The sequence below is a fragment of the Camelus bactrianus genome, chromosome 18 (assembly GCF_048773025.1).
Source record: "Camelus bactrianus isolate YW-2024 breed Bactrian camel chromosome 18, ASM4877302v1, whole genome shotgun sequence".
Classification (NCBI taxonomy): domain Eukaryota; kingdom Metazoa; phylum Chordata; class Mammalia; order Artiodactyla; family Camelidae; genus Camelus; species Camelus bactrianus.
Genome location: NC_133556.1, coordinates 34,335,759 through 34,352,229, shown reverse-complemented (window position 1 = coordinate 34,352,229; position 16,471 = coordinate 34,335,759). Strand labels below are relative to the sequence as shown.

The 16,471-nt window shown below is 53.0% G+C and overlaps 1 protein-coding gene and 1 non-coding gene across 21 annotated transcripts in view; both read left to right on the top strand.

The window, feature by feature from the left end:
- Window positions 1-16,471, top strand: part of LOC105074257 (uncharacterized) — a 140,108-nt gene that overhangs the window by 30,738 nt on the left and 92,899 nt on the right. For 17 of the 20 annotated variants that reach the window (XR_012500427.1, XR_012500429.1, XR_012500426.1 and 14 more), the window contains 7 exons: window positions 4,119-4,222; window positions 6,328-6,493; window positions 10,406-10,591; window positions 10,694-10,846; window positions 12,377-12,521; window positions 14,951-15,109; window positions 15,834-15,958. Coding sequence is in view for 6 of the 20 variants with exons in the window: in XM_074346798.1 (XP_074202899.1) it covers window positions 4,119-4,222; window positions 6,328-6,493; window positions 10,406-10,591; window positions 10,694-10,846; window positions 12,377-12,521; window positions 14,951-15,109; window positions 15,834-15,958 (1,038 nt within the window). In the remaining 14 variants the exon portion in view is untranslated. The other 3 variants (XR_012500433.1, XR_012500435.1, XR_012500436.1) reach the window with 3 other exon arrangements.
- On the top strand, window positions 3,651-3,723 carry TRNAS-ACU (transfer RNA serine (anticodon ACU)). Its single transcript has one exon. It is a non-coding gene; the product is annotated as a tRNA-Ser (tRNA).

Genomic DNA, 16,471 nt, shown 5'->3' with positions numbered 1-16,471 from the left:
GACTGGAGGAGACTGGGGAGGGTGAGGGGACAGGGTCACTCCCTTAGTGGAGCACACAGGTCACTTTTTCTCGGGATAAATGGGGAGCCTCGGTGGGTGTTGTGCAGAGGAGGGAGGTTGCCCTCCGAGGTACATTACAGTGCTCACCTTCTGGCTGAGGGTGGAGCATAGACTGAGGACCGGGCGGGATGCTAGGAACCCAGTTAAGAGGCTGTTACGGTAACGCAGATAGGAGATGGAGGCTTGGTCTCGGGAGGTCACAGAGGGGTGGGGAGAAGGTCAGATTCAGGTATACATTGAAAAAAATATATAAAACACATGGAATATGTATATAATATATTGATTTTGTAATATATTGAATATGTATATTGGGTGTATCTATTGATTCTCTGAGTACACATACAATATATATTGAACGTAGAATGCATATGTGTATCAAATGCATATTGAGCACACACACGTATACACATACATTGTTCATTTTGTGTATATATAGCAGAGGCGTGCCTGCGGCTGGCTTCACTGTTTCTGTGACCAGGAGCCGAGGCCCTAGCTCACTGCTCTCTCAAATCTTTGATCTTGTGGGCTTTGCTCAGGGAGCCCCACGGGAGTCAGAGAGCAGCCCAAAGGAAAGGGCCGTCGGCCCGGTGAGGTGGCGCTCCAAGCCACTGGCCGGTGGGTCACAGAGCCGGCTGTTAACCCAGGCTGGCCGGCCGGCCGGCCGGCCGGCCCACAGCAGGGATTGTCACCTGGGGCCGCCCCGGGCACTGTCGGATGTTCAGCAGCACCCCTGGCCTCTCCCCACCCCAGCTGTGACAACTCAAAGTGTCTCCAGATATTGCCGGAGTCCCCTGGGGGGCACGGTCACCCCCGTTGAGAACCACTGCTCTCCAGCCTGTGTTCTAACTGTGGCGCTGCCGGACCTCACGAAATGCCAGGAAGCTGCAGGCCAGGCCCTCTTCCTCCCACCTGGTCCCCATAGCCCCCACTGTCTGGTCCCCTGACCGGGCATTTCCCCTGGCAGAGGTGGCTCAGGGCCAGGCATGCCCTCCCAGAGACTGGCAGTGACAGCCCCAGAGGGCGCAGGGCGGCTGTCCTGTATTTACAGCACTAACAGGGTAGTGGATTGTTCCACCGGGGAGGTCCCCTGGGCTGGGGGTGAATTGCTGGGGACCTTGTTCCTGAAAATGGCTTTTCAGGGATGCCTGAGTGCACATTCAGCAGCTGCTCGGCCCCCCGGGAGGGCTGAGGGCCTGACGGTTACCGGGGACACCGACCCGTGGGCTTCAGCTGGGAATGCCTTCGCCCCTCCCCATTGTTGGTGGGCAGGAGACAAGATTGGTTTTTTCAGTCAGAAAACAAAAACCAAGATTTAGCATTCAATAGACAGCAAATTCCCCAGCCTGACCCTCCACAGACAGGCCCTGGTGTTTCAACGAGGGGGGCAGTGGGGTGGGATGGCCAAGAGCCTGACGGAATGATGGAGGAGACAGAGAGAGGCAGGCCGGTCGGCTCCCCCGGCTACCAGGGAGGGTGCCTGGGGGAGGGCACGGCTCATGACCACCATCTGGGCTGCTCAGAATAGAACACCCAAGTCACAGCCAAGCACGTTAGGGACAGTGTGGACGGTGCCGTGCCAGAGCTGGCTTGCACCGACTTGCCAGAGCCGATGGTCAGATTTCCAGGAGTCCTGCAGGCTGGTGGTTAAACAGACATTACTAAAGATTAAATTAGACTGACTCACAATGAAAATGAATCATACTAGAAAAAAGGGGATGAGCACTCAAAATCGTCACTACCTGGTCATTTTACTACACTGTTGTCTTCGCCCTGGAGGTCGTCTGCGTGTCCCCTAGGGTGGAAATACGACAGATGTTGTGCTTCTGCGCAGCGATTCCCACATGTGCGTTCAGTGAGAGCTCTCGGGCGGCTGGAGACCGGCCGCAGTGCGAGTAATCACGCCACGGAGACTGGCAAACGCTGCAAATCAGGACTTTTATTTTTCTTCATGGCCTGAAGTGTAGGACACTGGTTAAGGGTGTGGGTTCTGGTCTCGACTCTGCCACTTAGCTGTGTGGCCGCTGACACCTGACTTCAGTCCCTCTGTCAAGTGGGGATAATGCCAGCCCCTCTTCATAGGGTGTGGTGAATGTCACGTGAGGTGGTGCCTGCAAAGCGCCTAAAGCAGCGCCTGGCACTCAGTCGAGGCTCCACACAAAGTCACCACTGTTGTTATAGTTACTGTTACCATTGTGCGTAGCTGCTGTTAATGGCGATGAGAGTGACAGGCTCCTCACCCAGGAGGCAGGAGCCCTGCCCTTCCTCCATCCCGAGAGCCTCTCGGGATGAGCTGCCCTGATCCCTCCCGCTGTGCCTGGCTGGGGAAAGCTAGTCCTGAAGCCAACACTTGTGGCCTGAGGCCTCCCAGAGCAGGAGGTGTGCTCCCGGGCAGATGCCTGGCTCTCTGCAGGCGGGAGGATGCCCGGCCAGGCCCAGCTGCTGCACACTTGCTGGAGATCTTAAAAGCACGTGCGTTCCAAGTCTAGGGAATCACGGATGATGCCAGGGAAAGGCAGCCACCAGCTGGAGGGAAATGTGGCTGAGTCCTTCCGGAAGGTGGGCGGTTGCCTCAGACTGGGATGGCTGAGAGTCTTTGAGGCCGGCGGTGGTCAGGGCCACTGTGATGGTGGCAGTGAGTCCATACAGGGGGCTGGCTTGTGTGTCCTGCACGAGGAAGTAAAGGCAGAATTAAGGGTCCCTATCTGCTCCACTGGCAGAAGGCACACGATAGGGATACTGCCCAGACCCTGGGAACAGACTTGCTGGTGGGTAGGATGGGTGAGCCATGCTGGCTGGTTGAGGGGCCTGTTTCACACTTACGTCTTGCTGAGGTCAAGCTGTGTGCCCAGAGACTCGGTCCCAGCTCCTTAGAGCCAAGGAGGCCGGGGATGAGGCAAGCCCGTCCCAGCCTCACTGGACCCCTGGCTGGTGGGGGTGAGTGGTGGAGGGGAGCTTGGGGGCTGCCAGTAGGAAGCCAGGACCTTGTCACTCTTTCTGTGATTCTGGGTTCAGGCCAAGGCAATGAGTCTGAGACTGAAGAGGCCCTAGGAAGGGAAGGCAGGGCATGTAGCCTGCATCTCAAAACAGCTATCTCCTGAAACCCGAGAGGTACAGGCTCTGAATAGAGTCCTTTATTTCCTTGTGAGGTTTTGGACACTGGGTGACTGTGCTGGTCAGATTTGCAGACAAGGGGCCAACCTCTGTTCAGTAGCTGTCACTGTTACTAATTCTAAAAGGCATTTACATATTTTTTTCATTAAAAAATACCAGAAAAGACTGCCACCTCACTGGCTTTGTGAGATGCGCTTACTTATCACAATAGCCAGATTACAACCACAGTGAGTGTGTACTGAGCTCTTAGAGTGTGAAGCCTACAAATGCAGATACCATGTCTCTTTTCGCGCCCATGTCCCTAGCCCCAGTGCATGCCTGGCACACAGTAGGTACCTGATAAAAGCTTGTTAAAGAATCAAAATGGGCCAGCCTGTGTGCCAGGGGCTTGGGATTCAGTGGAAAGAAGCCCCGAACGAGCAGCCTCTTCTCTTTGGGTCTGTGACACAGTAGGTAGGAGATACCAGCACTGGGGGGGAGGAGGGTATAGCTCAGTGGTAAAGCGCGTGCTTACTACCCGTGAGGTCCTGGGTTCAATCCCCAGTACCTCCGTTAAAAAGAAAATAAACCTAATTACCGCCCCACCAGAAAAACAAAAACAAAAACAAAAACAAAAAACCCCAAAACCCCACATCCTGTTTAAGAAAAAAATTCTGTGCAATGATGGACTTCCTCAAACATGTTTCTGTTATATCTGAAAAACTTCAGCTGAAGTTTAAATAGCTGGCAAGAGTAAAAATCTGACATACTGTAAGTATAGATATTTTGAAATAAAAGTGTGGCCGATGGGCTGGAAACTAGTGTTTAATAGCCACCATTATCCATTAAAAAAAAAGATACTAGCACTGTTCCCACCTTCTCTGCAGGGGTGTCTGGAGGTGGGGATGGGGGTAGATGAGGTGACCCCTGGGGGTCGGGCCTCTCCCACTGTCCCCTCGGCTTTCCAGGCTGCAGAGCTGTTCCTGTCACTGGTGTCTGAGCTCCGGGGCCTCTCCGCGGTCGAACTGATGGAACTCTGGGGACATTCTTTTTTTAGATGCCGAGACAACTGGTAAGGGCCTCTCTTTGGGCCTGGGGGCTGTGTCAGGAGCTGGCTGGGGGTCCTGGTGGGGCCGGGTCATCCTGATGCTCTCCCAGGTCCCCATTGAGGGATGGATGGCGACGTTTCATCTCATCCCTGTGGTACTGACTTGTCCTCCAGCCTGAGGGATGTCGGCCAAGAGGGCGATTAAGTGGGGAGCTTGGAGGTTCCCACGGGGCGGCGTGAGGAGCCCGGAAGCTGAAGTGGCTGGTGGGATAAAGACAGGCATTGTTCCCTCCCCACACAGGGACCCTCTTGCTGAGCGCTGGAATTAGCATTCCAATACGCCTTGGGTACCCTTCTGCTGGGGGGAGGGGGTTGGGGGGCGGTGCTGGGCAGGGCTGGGATCCCACCTTGGACCCTGCTGATGTGGGGCCAGCAAAGGCTGTAGAGAGACCCCCAAGTGTGGAGTGGAAACTCTGAGGACTAACTCCACTGGCTGAGGACTGTGCAGGGGAAGGCTTTGGGCTCTGTCCCCATGTCTAGCTGTTCACCAGGCCCCTGGGTTACAGATTTCAAGCCTGTGAGTTTTTCAAAGGCTCTCAAAAAGATTTTGAGGCCTGAAAGAATTTTATCGATTCTGAAATATGAAAGAACTGCTCCCCTCCCCCAAATTCACATCACCAAATGTCTAACGGAATGACTACAAAACTTAGTAGCTGTTAACGCACAGATTCCTTTCAAGCCTTTTATCTGTATTCACTCATTTAATCCTCACGATGATCCCATGAGGTATGTAGATTTATTATTCCTATGTTAACAGCTGTGGAAGGAAACCAAGGCCCAGAGCAGTTAGGAGACTTGCCCAAAGTCACAGAGCAGAGTTGAGATTTGAACCCAGGTGGTCTGTGCTTCTCCATCCAATCCTTATGGGCTTAAAGATAGGTGATGTTTGACTTGGGCCCATTTTAATTATCTTTGGTATAGGGAGGGGCCCTCCTTTTCTTCATATGGAGCTGCCTGTTCCCCTGGTGACATACCCTGCTTGTCACTCAGGATTTTCCCACAAGCTCTTATGTCTCAGTTGTCTACCTAGATGTCAGGAGTCAAGGAGACAGGAGACCATCCCTAAACCTAGAAGTTTCCAAGAGGACTGATACTCTTGAGAGAATTCTCTTTTCCTCACCACCTCCTCCATTTCTGCCCAGAGCCTGGTTCCCCAGGGTCCAAGTCTATAAGGAAAAAAGAGGAAATACAGGGTGAGAGATGAGAAGGGCAGGTAGGGCATTCCTCAGACAAAGTAGCCTGAAGGATCACAGTCAACTTGGGACAGGTCCAGTCATCAGCATTCCCATTTTACAGATGAGCAGATTGAGGCCAGAGACTGTTTATGGGCAGATGGTATGTGTGGAGCAGGGGATGCCTGGTCCTCTGTGGCCATGGGTGTCACTCATCAGGGTTGATGGGGTGGGGGTGACTAATCCACACACCACCCCCCACCCCGTGTGCCCTGTTGCCTCGTGTGGCCCCCAGCTCTGGGAACCTCTCATTTCTACTGTGACCCCAGGGACCCATCCTGGTTCAGTCCTCATTTCCCTGCTTAGATCCACCGTTGGACAAATGTTGAAAACCTTTCCTGAGCTTCTCAACCTTTCTGTTATCAATCAATCAATTAATCAATCAAATAAATAAACAAATAAATAAATAAAATAATCCTGCCGTTGGACTGAAAGCATTAGAGGTTTAATTAGGGGCGGCCTGCCAGTTGCTGGTTCCTGTGTTACACAAGGGGTCTCACCTGACGCAGCGACTGTGGTTGGTTTCGGGAGAGCAGTGGGCAGGCACTATGTTGCCCCAAGCTGCTGTGCCTCCTGGGGGAGCAGAACTGCCAGGGTTTAGACTGCGCTGCTGGTGTCCCCATAGGCCCTAAGAGCACCGGCCCCGGGCCAGGCTGCCTGGGGCCCAGGCCCAGCTCGGCCCCTTCCGGAGTGTGTGATCCTGGACACGTCCCTGCTGTGCCTCTCTGAGCCTCCGTTGCTCCCAGATGACCTGTGGCTACTCGAGAGGAGTCTTGGAAGGCACCTGGGGTGTGTGGCTCACCATCGTGAGGTTCCTTGGGTCTCTCTCCATCTCAGGCAACCGCTGGTGGATGCCCTGCCCTCCTGTGGCACCGAAGCCTGCGTGGGACTCATGGCAGAGCTCATCGTATCTGGGGAGGTGGAGGCAGAGGAGACAGAGGCGTGGCTCTGGTCGCTGGCTTTCCTCCCGCAGCCCACAGATGCCATGGTCCAAGTGCTGCTGGTGAGCTCCTGTGCCCCGCCCCGGCCCCGTGTGGCCTCTCCCCTGCTCGACTGCTGATTGGATGCAATGGGGAGTGGGGGGAGGAGCTGGTCTCCTCCCAGCTTTGTTCCAGTGCCTCAAGGGACCAGAGCTCATGGTCTAGTAGTGACATTCTGGCCACAGGGATGCTAGCGCCATGCAGGGCCTGCCAGGTCTCAGCTGGTGCTGGGCAGGGCCAGGCTCCCTTTTCCTTCTTTCCTCTCTCTTGCTCCTTTGTTCGGCATGCAGGCGGTAGCTGAAAGGGCAGACTCTGGTTCTCCATCTCCCCGCTTCAGCTCCCAGCCCTGTCCCTTACCAGCATGACCTCTGGCAAGGTGCTTCCCTGTCCTGCACCTCGGTTCCCATCTGTGCAGCGGGGGTCATTTGTAGGCTGAGCGTGCGGACTGATAGCCGTTGTAACATGGGCCAAGTGTGATGCACGCGGCTGGTGTCGCTGCTCTGACCACTTGTCAAGGACACGCTGGAAGCAGAGCAGGACCTGCCCTCACCTGCCTCCCTCGGGTTCTGGCCCCGCTGGACCAGGGCTTGCACCGCTCTGGCCTGTATTTGCTTGTTCTCTCGTCCAGTCACAAGGGTGCTTGTGTGCTGTGCTGGGCATGTGCCGGGGATGCGGGCTTGCTGTGTGCAGCCTAAAGGGGGAGGGCAGGAGGGAGGAAATGAGGGAGGGGAAGACAAGAGGGGAAGAGGGGAGGAAGACAGAAGATTATTTTCATGCAGTTTTAATTTTAGAGTAATTTTAAACTGACAGAAAAGTTGCAAAGATAGTGCAAAGAGTTCCTGCATACCCCTCACCGCTCCCCCATTGATAACTTCTTATGTTGCCAGAAAGTATTTGTCACAACTGAGAAACTGACATTGGTACCTTATATTTAACCAAACTAAAGCAGTTCAGATCCCACTGTTTTTCCCACTGTCTGTTCCAGCGTCCCACCCAGAGTCTCACGTTGCAGTTAGAGGGTGTATATTTTTAATTACATTTAAAATGATATATTCAGGAGATTGTAGTACTCCGAAGTATCCAGTTTGACTTTTTTATACTCGTGTTCACCTGTGTAACCACCCGCAGAACATGATGTAGACGTTTCTGGCTCTCAGAAGGCACCCTTGTGCCCCTTCTAGTTGGCGACCCCAACTAGAAGGCCATCGCTAGGTTTTGCTTGTGTTTGACATTCATACCCTAGGCTTGTGTGCGTCTAGAGTCTGACTTCTTTCTCCCACGTTCTCTGCGAGACTTGTCTATGCCGCGTGTGTGTGTGTGTGTGTGTGTGTGTGTTAGGACCTTGGTCTGGTCCATTGCTGGACTGTATTCCGTTGCCCCTTGGCCATGTGCTCTCTTAATGGTGTCTTTTGATGCGCAGAAGTTCTCCGTTTTGGTGAGGTCCAGCTTGGCAGTCTTTTCCGGGAAGCGCTTCACCTCCCCAAGGCCATGGTGCTTCCTGTGTTTTTTTCTACCGTCTTGATTGTTTGACCTTTCAGGGAGTGTTGGTTTGGAGATGAAGAACTGGGTTTGGGGCAGGGTGAGTGAGCATTAAGGTCACTTTGGAAAAGTGAAATCTGTCGAATGAGGGTCACAGGCTTGAGGATAATTTTATCTTTCCATCTTTAAAAATAAAAAAAGAGAAAGGGAACATTTTGAACATTTTTAATTAAAGTGTAACCAAATCTTTTTAAGCGAGAGGTTTTGACATTCACATCTGGTGTTCTGATTCTTGTGGAATCCAAGGCGGCTGGCGGTTCTGGGCAGCACCCCAGGAGAGCTAGCGAATGAACAGGGTTGTTACTGTTTGGACCCTCCCGGAGCCCAGGTCTCAGGTTCACCCAGCTGTCCTGGCCCTGCGGCTCCCAGCAGGGGCCTGGCTTCCAGGGACCCCAGTGGCTCCAGCCACCCCGCCATCCCCACAGGGCCCTCCTAGGCATCTGGCTCCATCTTCGGGCCCTGGGAGGACCTGATCCTGGCCTGCCTCCTTGCCTGGGGCAGAGCGGGCAGAGGCAAAGACCTCCGGCAGGCAGGAACCCTCCTCCTGCGGGTCCGAGTGGCTTCTCTCCATCTTTTCATAACCCCTGCCCTCCCTGCTGGGCCCTGATTTTCCTCCACTGTACTAAGAAAACAGAGTTTGTTTTCATTTGCCAAATCTGGAATAACAACGAATGTGCTTTTCCAAGCCACACGTCCCCCCTTCCACAAAGAAAACACACACACACCGACTCACAGAGAGAGACCCTGAGGACGCCCACGTAGGAACAGGTGGGGACATGCACCCACATGTTAAGACATACACACCAAGACTCATACATGTACCTGGACATGCAGATGCACTCACACAGACATACTACACACACACACACACACACACACACACGGACAAGTGGGGACAGCCACCGACATCTGGACACACACCTCCAGGGTACACTGGGACATGTGTATTCACATACTGGGACCTGCATGTGTACACTCGGGGACGCACCCATATCAGTGCACGTGTGCGCACACACATCAGGCTATGCTCAGGTGTGCGCACACGCATGGGGACATGCGCACCAGGACACGTGTACACTGAGACACGTGCACACCCACACAGGAACACACAAACACCCAGATGCTAAAACACACATCCACCGAGATGCACACATGCAGATGCTCGAGCCAGGCACCCTCGCGTGGGCACACTGACCTGGTTAAGACCACGAGTCCCAGGGAAGAACAGAGCCGGTTCAGGGGTTGTATTTCCCTGGGCTGCCAGGCGGTCCCTGCTCTAGTGTGTAGGGATAATAGAGGCCACTCCCTGTTGCCCAGTGCCCAGGCCTGGTTTTCACGAGTGAGCCCGGAACATGTATTCTGAGAAGCAGCAAGTATAGGGGTAATGCCCAGACTGAGAGCCAGACTCTGCAGGGGCAAGTTTTGGCTTCACTTCTTTCTGGCTGGGTGACCTTAGGCCAGTTACTTAACCTCTCTGTGTCTCAGGATCTAAGCAAGTAACACGCGTGCCCTGTTAACAGCAGAGCCTGCTGCATAGGGAGTGCTGTGGAGGTGTTTACTAAATAAAATACATTTTTCTTCTTCCCCTGACTCTGAGGCCTGGAACCAGCGCTCCTCTGTCCTGAGTCCCCTGTGCCCCCCACTTTTGCCTTCCTCTCGGCTGAAGGCTTCGGTTCCCCGGTATGAGACTGGCTGAGTGTCTGGGTGGAGGTCTGCTGAGCAGCTGAAATGGCCCTTATCTGACTTGTCCTGGCCCGAGTTGTGCCACTGTGAGGCCCCTGGAAGAGAGGAGCCTGGTTGAACTGGTCAAGTAGGGCAGTCTGATCCCCAGAGGAGGGCTGGGTCTCCTCCTGCTCCTCGGGGAATCAGACCCCAGGGGCCCCAGCATGTGCGTCAGGGTAGGGTGAGAAAAGAGACAGTCTTGACTTTCAGGCACTTCTCAAGCTGCTTGATAAACACAGCTATTATTAAAAATTACGTGATCCAAGTTTGCAATTCGAGAGATTATATTAAAACAAAAGTAAGAGATATTTAATTCCTTATGCTCTCACTACACCATACCACGTCCACGCCTTCGGGCTTCTTTACCTTGCTTGTGTCGTGTGTGGACCTGTCACAGGATGTGTGCTTGCTGCTGACTCCTTGTCTCGTCCCAGCGCCCTTGCAGCGACACAGCTGAAATCAACCAGGGTGGGAGCATTTACACCGTGGAAATTGGCAAGCGCTATACAGACGGGCTCTTATATTTCCTGGGTGGGTAACCGGGCTGGGCAGTGGCTAACTGTTTACCCCAGTACTGGCCACATCCTTCCATTTAGGTTCTTTCAGATTGGACCCAAGGCCACATCCATAAAAGACAAACTCTCTAATTACTCAGAGCAAATTTATGTCCCCAGCCACTGCTGCAGACCCCGGGGGCCAGCCCAGGTGCCTTCCTGGGCATCTCAGCTCTTGTGCACAACCTCTGTGTGTCTCTGGACGGGCCCTGCGGGCAGCTGCCTGGTGTCAGCTCCCTTGTGAAGATCCTGGGAGACGCCTTAGGAGCCAACTGCACCTTCCAGGAGCCCTCGGATGCTGAGCAGGTGAGGACAGTCTGCATCCTGGGCATGGCCCCTGTGGAGTGGGCTGGGAGCCCACCCCCACCCCCGCACCAGGCCTCAAAGCCCCATGGCCATTTGTTTCAGCTCCAGATCGTGCTCAAGGCCATTGGCAACGCCGGCCTGGCAGCCACAGCTCTCACCCCCAAGCTGAGCACTTGTGCATCCCTGAGGAGCTGCCCCCATGAGATCCGGCTGGGGGCCATCCAGGCCTTCCGGAGGGTTCCCTGCTCTGTGGATGTGAGTTCCTACATGTTAGTTCACTGGGGCTGGTATCAGGTGGGAGTGGGTTTGACGTTAATACACATCTTCGTTTGCTCATCACCTATTACTGAGTGCCTTCTGTGTGCTGGGCACTGGGCTGGGCACTCATGTGAATGGGTGTCCAGGTCTCTGTACTCACAGAGCCGGTGTCTGCTGTGGGTGGCAGATAGTCATAAAACAAACACACAACCAAGCATATAATTACAAACAGACGACACGTAAGCCATCCTGTGCTGCAGATCCTCTGGTTCAGGGGTTGGCAAGCTATGGTCCACAGTCTACGCCCAGCTGACTCCCTGTCCTTGAATGTCAAGTTTTGTTGGAACACAGCTGTGCCTGTTCATTTATGCGTGGTCTGGGGCTGCTTTCTTGCTACAACTGCAGAGTATTTGCAAGAGAGGCTACATGGCCTGCAAAGCCAAAAAAATTTATTACCTCTTCCTTTACAGGAAAAGCTTGCTAACTTTGGACTAGCAGCTCCCCTCTCATTTTGAGTCAAAGCCAGAGCCGTTACAGTGAGCTGTTACAGGGTGCACGTGCCAGGCTCCATGTGAGCTGGCCACTGACCCGCTAGCGACTCGTGGCTTCATCTCCTACTTTCCTCACCCCTCCCCCCACTCCTCACCAGCCATGCTGGTCTCCCTGTTGTTTCTCAGACAGACAGAGACGCATGCATGCACACATACACGTGCGTGAATGACTTTGGCCTCAGGCCATTTGCATATGTAGTTCTCCCTTCCTGGAATTTCTTTCCCCTGGATATCCCCAGGCTTTATTCCTTTCCTTCCTGAAGGCCTTTGCTTAGAAATCACTTTAGTGTAAGTGTCCTTGTTGGCTGAATTTTACCTGAAATTAAGCCTCTCAGGTCCCACATGCCTCCTGCTTCCTTATTTTATTTTTCCCTCTTGAGCGTTTATCACCAGCTCACGTGTTCTGTATTTCACATACTAGCCTTGTTTACTGTCTCCCTGCACTGAAATGTCAGCTTCGGGTGGACGAGAGCTGGGTTTGTCTTGCCCACGGCTGTCGCCCAGCACGTAGCATCGTGCCGGACACGTAGCAGGTGCTCAGTAATCACCACTGCGGGACTGGCTGGGTGGCTGGCTGCGCTGTGAAGGAAACCAACAGGTGCTGGGGGACAGAGTCACATGGTAGGGGAGGTGGCTTGCTAAGGAAAGGAGGTAGCAAGGAATACCTTTAGAGGAAATACCTCCTGTGTGGCAGGCAGGCTGTTTTGTAAATAAAGTTTTATTGGAATGCAGCCATGCCCGTTTGCTACCTGTTCTGTATGGAAGTTGCCGGCTCTGGGCTGGGCTGTGAGAGGATGGGGATTAGCAGTGACTGGGGAACCTACCACCTCCTGCAACTGGGCCACAGGTGACAGTGTCAGGGAGCAGTGGAGACATCGGGAGACCTGGGGCCAGACAGCAGGGTCACCTGCTGGAGCCAGGGAAGATGTGGGGACATCGAGCTCCTGGGTGATGACTTTCTCTCTGCCCGAGCCAGCGATCCGTGCTCTCCCGCTTGTACCAAAGCCCCGAGGAGGATGCTGAGATCCGCATCAATGCCTACCTGGCCCTGATGAGGTGCCCTGGCGAGGAGCTGTTTGCCCAGGTGCGGCGCACCCAGGCAGGAGAGCAGTCCACCCAGGGTGAGCAGCAGCAGGTGGGGTCTGGCCTGGGGGCCACTTGGTGGGTGCAGGGGTTGAGGAGCACCCTTTCCCTCCACCCTTCGGGTGTTCTGTTCCCTTCCCCTTCCTCATCTCTTTCCACACCATCAAGACAAGTGAACTTGCATGTTCCCCTCAACCATGTGGTGGTTGAATAGCCTTGGAGAAGTCACTTCTCTGGTCCTCAGTTTCCCTATCTGTAAAACAGGGTGGAAGTCACTGAGTTCCCTTCTAGCTCTGGCCAGCTCACAGCTCAGGACCTGGAATAGAGACCTGTAAGGAGGAGGGAGAATGTCTACAAATCTCAGATCCCTCTGGGGTCAGAGAGTTGCCTTAAACAGGGAGCCTCTGGTCCTAGTTCCTAAACCCAAAGGTGTAACTTCAAAAAAATAGGTTCAACCAATTTTCAAGAAGGTTTTAAATAATGCACAAGGTGTTGAGAGCCTGGGACCTGACATCCTGGATTCCAGTCCCAGCTCAGCCACTTCCTACGTGTGTGCCTTTGGACGAGTGGCTCAAACTTCCTGAGCCTCCATCTCTACATCAGTGAAATGGGGATAATGACAGTACCTCCCTCACAGAGGGAGCATAAAATGAGTTAACACAGGAAGACACCGAGAACATCGTTAAGTGTTCCTTGCAGAGCTGTTGCTTTTAACGTGATTATCACTACTGCTGTTACTAGTATGTAGCCCAAATTTCAAAGCAGACAGCAAGCTATAGAAGGAAAGTTAAAGTCTTCCTCTTCTCCTGATCCCGAGGTCCCGAAGGCACTGAGTGTCACCAGTTCCCTTGTGTATCCATCCTGTCGGAACGTGTATGCGCATATGAACCTGGACGTGCATCCTTTTAACAGCAGCAGCTCAGGGTCACGTTGTGTGTGCTCTGATGCTTCTGCCTCCGGTGTGTCCGCGAGCTCCTTCCACATCAGGGCATTCGGGCTCTTTATCTACAGCTCTGTGGTGCCCCATTAGAAGCTTAAAGCATGATCCATGTTACCAGTCCCACTGATGGGCATTTAGATTGTTTCTGATCTTTTGCTGTGAGAAACAACGACCACCAGGAACCTCCCTGTGCATCCGCCTTTGGGCCCTTGTGCTAATCTAGCCATACGATCATTTCCCAGAAGAAAACTAGCCAACATGATGGTGTACACGTTTAAAAAGTCTGACCAGGGGGAGGGTATAGCTCAAGTGGTAGAGCACATGCTTAGCATACACAAGGTCCTGGGTTCAATCCCCAGTATCTCCTCCAAAAAATATATAAGTAAACCTAATTACCTCCTCTCCCCCCAAAATTAATAAATAAAAGTCTAATGGATGCTGCTAAACTGCCTTCTAAAGAAATGGCACCCCTCACCCGACCCACCCAAAGGAAAGGAAATGGTGCTCCTAGAAGCTGCAGTTCCTTATTGACAATTTTGAGGGTAGGACAGGGTTGGGGAGGGGCTGTTCTGCATCAACAGGCCACTAAGCCAAGCCCCTCAGAGGGGATCAGCCAAGGGGCAGCCTTGGTGGAGGCCCTGAGGTACCAGGCTTTTGTGTTGCCTGATGGGAGCAAAAGTCAGACTCAGCTCTGTTCCATGATGTGTTGTTCCAGAAGCTCCCTGCTGGGCATTCTGAGAACCTGGGACAAGCAAGAGGATTGGGGTTCCCAGTTAGACTAATATCCTCTGTGAGACTCTTTCCCAATGGTGCTCTCATCTTATTTTCACCCTTCCAGAGAGCTGGAGAAGGTCCCCATCACAGATTTCATGTCACCCCTTTCCCAACCTTGAAAGATACCCAGTTCTTTAGGTCCAGGCTCTGGTCTTTTTAGTTTTCTTTTAATTCTCTTTTTAGAGGGGGAGATAATTAGGATATTTATTCCTTTTTTTTTTTTTTTAATGGAAGGACTAGGGATTGAACCGAGGGCCTCATGCATGCTAAGCATGCGCTCTACCACTGAGCTATGCCCTCCCCCAGGCTCTGCTCTTGACTGATCTGCATAAACAGCCCTGGGAGATGGGTCATTACAGTTCATTTTACAGATGAGAAAACTAAGGCTCAGAGAGGTGGAGTGACCAGCCCGAGGTCACACAGCTTATAAGTGGTAGAACTGGGAATCAGACTCAGGTCTGACTTTCAAGCCAGGGCTTTCCCCACAATACCTCCCTTTCTCTTCTGGAAGGCTCGTCAGAATGCTCTGCAGGGTCTAGATTTCCAAGTTCCATTAACGTACTGCTATTGGTCACTGTTTCTTTAAAGAGGATGTGGTGTTCTCAGTAGCTAGGCTCCTGAGAAGCCCCTGGTGTGTGGAAATAGCAGGACTCAGGATAGGGGCTCAGGGATTTTTTCTCTGGGCTGTGCTAGCCCTGGGTCCTCCCTCACCATTCTCCCCTCCCTTCCCTGCTGGCCACAACTGGACTCCAGTGGGCTCCTTTGTCTGGAGTCACCTCCTGCAGTTGCTGGAGACGGATGACCCACTGAAACAGGCCCTCCGGGAAGCCCTCCCTGAAGACGTCCTCAGCCGGGAGTTCCATCCAGAGACCTGGAAGCATTCATCCTATTCCGACGTCACCTTCCGCTCAGGTACGGCCGTCCGGGGTGGGCGCTGTCCTGCCCTGGGACCACAGAGGCTTGAGAAGCTCTGAATTCCAACTCCTGCGGACATGCCACCTGCTCGATTTTTTGCTATATTCCATAGCACCTGTCATTTTTGTCAGAAAAGGTAAAAATCAGTTAAATGTGAGCCATTTCATAGCTTTCTTCAGGATACTTTCATCTTTTCTCTAAACATGCTCTTTTTAACTTATTCTAAAAGGAAACTCTCTATCTCTACCATTAGTGGAAGATCAGTTTAACTGTAAAACTAAGGTAATCCTGAAGAGAAATACAATGACCCTGACACACTGTTGTTGGATTCCCGTAGATTCTTGCCTGCCGAGGGCTGTGAATTTGAGAACTGCTTTTCCCTTGGGTTAAAAGAGAGATTAGCATCAAATGGAGACGGCTGCCTCCTTGTAATTAAACAGGATCAAAAAGGGACCCCGTTCTAGCTTAGTTACTCGAACCCCTTCAGCTACTTGGCAAGTCTGGGCGTGGGGTGGGGCTCTGGCTGCCCCCTCTCTGTCTATCAGCGTGTTTGTGACCCTTCTGCCCTGACCTTCCCTCTGCCCTTGGTAAGGCTTAAGTCCGAGCTTCTTGTCCTGGCCGAGAGGGTGCTCTCCATGTCTGGCCCTGTCTCAGGCGACGGCCCCTCGGTCACAGGGCCGGCCCTGTGAGCCGTGTGGTGTGTACTGATCCTCTCTCCCAGCATCGGGCAGCCTGGGAGCCAACCTGGAGGGGACCCTTCTCTTCTCGCCTGCCTCCTTCCTCCCCCGTTCTGCCACAGCCAACCTGACCATCCATGCCCTTGGTCGTGCCTTCAACCTCCTGGAGGTAAGAGGGGGCCTAGCTTCACTCTCCTCAGGGCCTCTCCAGATATGATCCCATCCGTCCATCTTTCCATCCATCATCTCTTGAATCTATTGATCTACTCCTGTATCTTGTATCCTGCCATCCACCCACCCGTCTATCTGCCCTTCCACCCATCTGTTCACCCACTCACGCATCCATACATCAACACCCAGCCCTACTTCCCTCCCTCTTTCTGTCCCTCTCACCCCATCTCTCTCCATCTACCCTCTCACCAACCTGTTTATTCCCCTAGTCATACACTCATCCACCCACCCACCCATTTCACATACCTATTCATCTATCTATCTGTCCATCACCCCATCAATCATCCATCCATACATTCATCTGTTCATCTCATCCATCTCTCTCATCCATTTATGTACCTTCCCACCCATCTCTCCATCTACCCTCTCACCCACTCATCTGTTCATCTGTTCTCTCAGTCATCATGCATCCACTCACCTTAACCCATCCATCCACACTTTTCCATACATC